Source organism: Vicia villosa, unplaced genomic scaffold, assembly GCF_029867415.1.
Source record: "Vicia villosa cultivar HV-30 ecotype Madison, WI unplaced genomic scaffold, Vvil1.0 ctg.001451F_1_1, whole genome shotgun sequence".
NCBI classification, from domain to species: domain Eukaryota; kingdom Viridiplantae; phylum Streptophyta; class Magnoliopsida; order Fabales; family Fabaceae; genus Vicia; species Vicia villosa.
This window is the reverse complement of record NW_026705622.1, coordinates 70,576-76,522: the sequence shown is the minus strand read 5'-3', so window position 1 is coordinate 76,522 and position 5,947 is coordinate 70,576. Positions and strand designations below refer to the sequence as shown.

At 35.2% G+C, this 5,947-nt stretch overlaps 1 protein-coding gene across 3 annotated transcripts; it reads right to left on the bottom strand.

Moving 5' to 3' along the window:
* Positions 1-1,600: 1,600 nt before the first annotated feature.
* On the bottom strand, positions 1,601-5,318 carry LOC131635239 (mediator of RNA polymerase II transcription subunit 21-like). 3 transcript variants are annotated; one of them, XM_058905842.1, is made up of 5 exons: positions 5,173-5,318; positions 4,588-4,851; positions 4,159-4,236; positions 3,976-4,027; positions 1,601-1,928 (listed from the first exon to the last, which is right to left on the bottom strand). In XM_058905842.1, the coding sequence occupies exons 2-5, from the start codon at positions 4,795-4,797 to the stop codon at positions 1,846-1,848; spliced, it is 423 nt and encodes a 140-aa protein (XP_058761825.1). In that variant the 5' UTR covers positions 4,798-4,851; positions 5,173-5,318; the 3' UTR covers positions 1,601-1,845. The 3 variants fall into 3 exon arrangements, with proteins under 3 accessions (XP_058761825.1, XP_058761827.1, XP_058761826.1); XM_058905844.1 differs by having other exon boundaries at positions 4,588-4,812; XM_058905843.1 differs by lacking the exon at positions 5,173-5,318 and adding an exon at positions 4,921-5,128.
* Positions 5,319-5,947: the final 629 nt, after the last annotated feature.

Genomic DNA, 5,947 nt, shown 5'->3' with positions numbered 1-5,947 from the left:
TTATTATTCTTTCAAGAAAATAAAAATAAAATCTAAAATACACTAAGGTACTATCTAATATGGCTATTGACTAACCCTAAATCTCTTACCCATAGCGCCATTGGTGGTGGCGTGTACCAGAGTTATTAATCTCGGATAGCGTAGCGAAGCGACCGACTCCCAAAAGTGGGAATAGTGGAGTCCCGGATAGCAGGATATTTTTTATTGACTTTTTAAAATTGACTATTTTTTAGACTAAATATATAAATAATATAAATAATTTATAAAAAATAACCCTTTTATAAAAATCAAATTAGTAAAATAATGATAATGGATAAAAAAACTTAACTATTTATGAGTGTATAACTATTGTTAACTTAATTTTATGTTATTTTATTAACTTACAACACTATACAACTGTACAGCTATAACAAAAAGGGCTATATTATCAAATTCTTTTTATAATAGTTGTATAGAGGATTATAGTGAGTTATCAGATTCATAGCTGTAACACATTAATAAAAAATACAATAATAAAGTTTTATGTTATCAATGTTGTTATCTCCTCTTCCTCTTCTTTTTATCTAGCTCTTCTTAAAATAATAATAAAATTTTATGGTTATCAGACACGTTATCTACTCTTTCCCTTCTTTTCATCTACCTCTTCTTAAAATAATAATAAAGTTTTACGGTTATCAATGCAGACATGTTATCTACTCTTTCTCTTCTTTTCATTTACCTTTTCATCTACCTCTTCATCTTCCCCTTCTTTTCATCTACCTCTTCTTAAAATAATAATAAAGTTTTACGGTTATCAATGCAGACACATTATCTACTCTTCCTCTTCTTTTCATTTACCTTTTCATCTACCTCTTCATCTTCCTCTTCTTTTTATCAATGCAGTTGCGTTTGCGTAACTGAAGAGCTCCCCAGAAAAAAGTTTTTTTTAAAAAATGGATCGGAGCCGCTCCGCCCAGGAACGACCCGCGACCTGGGAACGCGACTGTCATGGGCGCTTTACCATCTCCGCTACTGCACTCTGCATCTCGCGCGGGTGAGGGCTGCGCAGCTCCAGGACGCCGCTATAGCAGTCGTCGCGGCTGGGAATGACATCTCTGGCGTGTACACATAAAAAAATCATACATTGGAAGTTTGATTATTTATGTAAATTTTTTGAAAAGCTGATTATTTGAGTATTTTGTTTAAAATACTGGTTATTTTAAATTAAAAAAAAAATCCTCAAATGAAACCGTTCAAAATAGCCTTAATTATTACCGTAACAGCACACTATCATATTGCTAGGGAGATTTTTTTCCTTCTCCCATTAGTACTTAAAACTCTTTTTTTAGGATCTTGAAATAAATTTACTATTTTTAAAATCCTAACCATTGCCCTGAGGACACTGGTTAGCATTTTCCTTTTTTTTACTACATTACCCTTATTCAGTACATTTTCGTACTGAATATATTTTTGAATAACTTGTTTAAAACTACTTCATGTGCAATTTAGATCGGGGATATGGTTAAGCGTTTAGTTAATCATATTTTTACACAGCTAATGTGAACACCGTGTAAATATAACCCTTGAATAATTATTATAAAAAACCACAACAGTATACAACTACAGTATAGGACACCTATTAAGGTGTCAAAATAACTTTCCCGTTATAATAATTAGCTAACCACAATAAGTTTTTCCTTTAGGAGAGAGCAATTACCATCATTATCTTTACAAGTTTCTACAAAATGTCATGCAACATGAACAATACATGAGTTGATTTGAGCAGCAGGCCCTGATTTGAGTTGAGATGAGATAAGCTCGTGTCTGTGATCCTTCTACGAGCACAACCAGCAGCAGCATAAGTAACTAACTGATATCTGGTTTCTTCAAGTTCAAACAATTATCTGTTGCTTGGCTATACAACTCTTGAACTTGATTTAATTCTTTCTCTGGCATCAAAAATCCAAAGAAAATGTTATATGTTAGGTTGAATCTACCTTTTACTTAAATAAAGAACCAGTGTAAAAACCAAACAAGGGTAAACATGTATATTGTTTTGTTATTATTCCATTTGCAGTACTAAAAAAAAATGTTAATTAAAGTTCTCATGGTTTGAGGAAGGTGAGAAAAAGAGAGAAGTTTCTATCAGTTATCACAAAATTAAAATATGGGAATTGACTTTTTATCAAGATTGTGTCTTCCCACGTAGCCTCTTCTGCAGTTCTACCAGCCCGCTGTATCAGCACATGTTGCACTAAATCACCTCCCCTGCCAGTGATACGGGCTGCTAATACCTCTCCCGGTTTAAACATTCCAGCACAATATCCTTCCATATCCTGTGACAGCTCCTGCTCTACAACAACGACGCATAGAAGACCAGATGCATTCCTGATCTCTCTGGAAACTTAAGCTTGCACCCCACCTTGCTACTAGTTTCGCGTTGATACGCGATGCAACTGATTTTTGACTGTGCAGCCGTAGCATAAAAAAAATCTCCTACTCCTAAATTGTGATCACTCCTTTTGTAATCAGCAAACTGTTTCATCCTGCCCTGTGCCCGATGGAGGTGGAGTTTCAGTTGCCTCAACGCCTCATCTCAATCACTCAATTCCTTCTGAACAGCCTCCACCCTTGTCTGCTCTGCCACCATCAGTCTGGTAATGGTTATTGGTTGGTGGCTTCCTTCTGTATACTAACTCAAATGGGGTGCAACCTGTAGCAGCGTGAAAAGTGGTGTTAAACCAGAATTCTGCCCACAGTATCCAAGACAACCATGATCTAGGATGATCAGCGATGACACAACAAAGGTACATCTCTAAAGAACAATCCACCACCTCCATTTGTCCACCCGTTTCCCTGCAAACGAAACTTCTCCCTCCAGAAATTACTGACAAAATCGGATCACGGTCACTAACAATGGATATTGGCATGCCAAGCAAACGGATCATCTCTTTTGCTAAAGACCTCTGCTACTGTCCGTGCAGTGTAAGGATGTATTAAAGGCACGAAGTGACAATACTTAGTGAGAAAGTCCATCACTACCAAAACAGCTTTATACACCCTTGGATTTTGACAACCCTGTTATAAAATCCATTGAATTTTTTTCTCATGCTGCTCCCAGAATTGAGAGCGGTTGCACCGTTGCAGCAGACCCCCAGGTGAAGTAGCTAAATGTTTTTATGTTGGAAAGTGTCACATGCCCTTAAAAAATCTTCCTATACCCGATTCTCCATCCCTACCCAATAAATAATTGTTTCCAAACGCCTATATCTACAGTAAAAACCTGAATGAATTCCATGTGGGGTAGTGTGATATTCTTCTAACATCTTAGGAATTAAAGATGATTGAGCATAAAGCACCAACTAGCAACCGCCCTTCGTTTAACAGCACTTCTTGATTGAGCATCGGGGATAGAATTTGCAAACGTGACATTCAGTGTAGACAACTCTTGCTAGAGATTTTTGACCTTGGCTTCAATTACTTTCTTTGTTGGCGGCATTCAATTGGTATCTCCTCAATTCTGATCCCTCGGAAACATATCCGGCAGGTCGGACCATGTTAGGTCCTGAAGAAATCAGTTAAAAAATCGATGCAGAAACAGAGAATAATAGACTATGGAGGGCTATAAGTATATAGACTTTTTGTCATCATATCTTGCCAGTGTTGTATCATACTATATATCTAGGCTTCTAGGTATTAAAGGTCATTAATTAACAGGAGAAACCAAATCACTAGCAAATTAATGTCCCCATATAACTGCAGCAGTATAGCGTATGAAATTCTCTTAACCTAAACAAACCAATTTGATATTTTCAATTCAATTTTCTTAAACTTAACACTACTCTGCTATTTGCTATACATAAATATAATATACCCCAGGCATCTTTTTAAAAGAACATAACTTATGAAGAACTCAACAACTTTTTTTTACTTAACATGAATTACCATTTAATGTATTAGAGAACCCAAGATACCCAGAAAAAAAAATAGACAAACCTGCAGCTTCCAATTGCTTCTGAAGTTCTTGGCCTATTGCATCATTTTCAGCCTATAAGGTAAAATCAATAAAGAATGAAAAAGCCATAACATAACACTATTTGTTAAAATTAAACGAGCAGTTATAAACTATTGTCAATCAATAACATATAAAGAGCAGTCAGTGAGCTGAGAGTTTCTTACTTGTAGTTCTGCAATCCGCTTAAGCTGTGCCTCTTCACCTGTCTCAGATATTGGAAGCGACGCAACCAATGCATCAAACTGCAGAAGAAACAGCAGATATATACATATCAACGGACCCCGCTTTAGATTTCAAATGGAAGAAGTGTTTTAGATAGAAAATAGAATGCAGAATGCATAATGAGGTATAGCTTGACAAAATAAGAATTATTAGAAGAGCAGATTATTCAGCCCACTGTGAATAGCATAGTCTATTTTCATAGTTTAGTGATTCATTCAACTCTTAATGCGTTTGAAATAGAAAATTATTCACCAATTCTACAATACTACATAACCATATTCAACGCTTCTTAGAAACTTCCTAAACATAATTCAAACACCAACCTATTGGTTCCTTTTTATTGCGGACTAAAATGCTATGCTACAACATACCTGCTTAGCAGCTTTCACCAAAGAAGCACTCATCAGCTTTGGTTCTTCAGAAAAGTTTGCCCCATCCTCCGTAGGCTGTGCAGGTGGTGGTTCAGGGTAATTTGGCGCGAGCCGATTAGGAGGTGCATCCCTTTGCAATGTCCCAACCGTATTAAAAGCTAAATTTGCAATCGAATTAACTTGTTCTTGTAGCTGGGAGATTATATCCATTTCAAGCGCAACTTCCTAGTAGAAATTTTTACGTAATAGAGTTCAAGTTGTCAACTGCAAAATAAGAAATGCGTCAAAATAGATTACTTAGTCCATACTCCATAGTAACATAATTCACACTACCATGGGAACTGGGAACCAATTCATGTTACTTTTGCGAATTGGTTTGCACCAATTTGTGTCCCTTTCGCAGAAATTTCAATTTCAAGCACTTGACATCTAAGCAATTTATCAAACACTTGGTATACACTATATTAAAAAGGTGAAAACCCAATAACAACCGAGAAAGAATAGAAAATAGAAAATGCAGATTATAGAGTTAAATACACAACGTTATATAGAATATTAAAAAGAGTTTAACATTGAATGTTGTACCTGCAGGCGCAAATTCTCTTCTTCAAATCAATTTTTATTCTATAATAACAATTGATGTTTCAATTTTGCCCTTTTCAACGAAAAGACCATTGACAGTTGTGTAAGAGGTTCTAGAGCTCTCTAGGTTAAGGTACGGATGAAGTTGGAAAAATATGGGGGCAATTTAATTTGTTTTCCACTTAACTCATAAATTGAAAATGTTTTTTTTTTTTAATTTAATATTTTAATCTAGTAATATTTTTTTTAGAAAAAAAAATTGTATAAAATTATTTTACATCATCGGTTACTATCTTTAAATTAATATATTTAAAGAGAATTTCTCAACTAACCCCATACCCTTCTTACGCACCACCGAATTGATTATTTTGCACTCGTGTTTTCTGTAGATGCATATTCGGAAGCACCTTTTTTGTTTAACGTTGTTCTGTTTCGTAGATACACTTATAAAAGATCTATGTAGATGCATCTACGGAATCAACTCAGACCCAAAAATCCAGAGCAGAAACATTTTTAACCATAAAAGACATTGCATTGATTCATTGATTAATCAGCATTACAGAGAAAATTAAGAAAACTAAGAGATCTAAGAAATTACAATGGTTAAGACAATGTCATCTGTTCCATACATAATTTGAATGGAATCAATGTCGTATTTCACTTCATCCCACCAACGTTCAGTTTTTCTGGTTTCAAAAAAGGTCCTTGTTATAAGCCTCTGGATCCTTTTGATTTCTTCTCCGGGTTTGTACTCCCCCTCTAAAAAAGACATGATAGT

Bases quoted from the DNA above. Each gene is read 5' to 3' on its own strand.
- LOC131635239 (XM_058905842.1), bottom strand. From the start codon at position 4,797: ATGGATATAATCTCCCAGCTACAAGAACAAGTTAATTCGATTGCAAAT. The intron at 4,237-4,587 runs GTATGTTGTAGC...TTTCTTCTGCAG, and splicing joins TGGTGAAAGCTGCTAAGCAG to TTTGATGCATTGGTTGCGTC. The intron at 1,929-3,975 runs GTTTGTCTATTT...TTTTGATGCCAG, and splicing joins GAAGCAATTGGAAGCTGCAG to AGAAAGAATTAAATCAAGTT.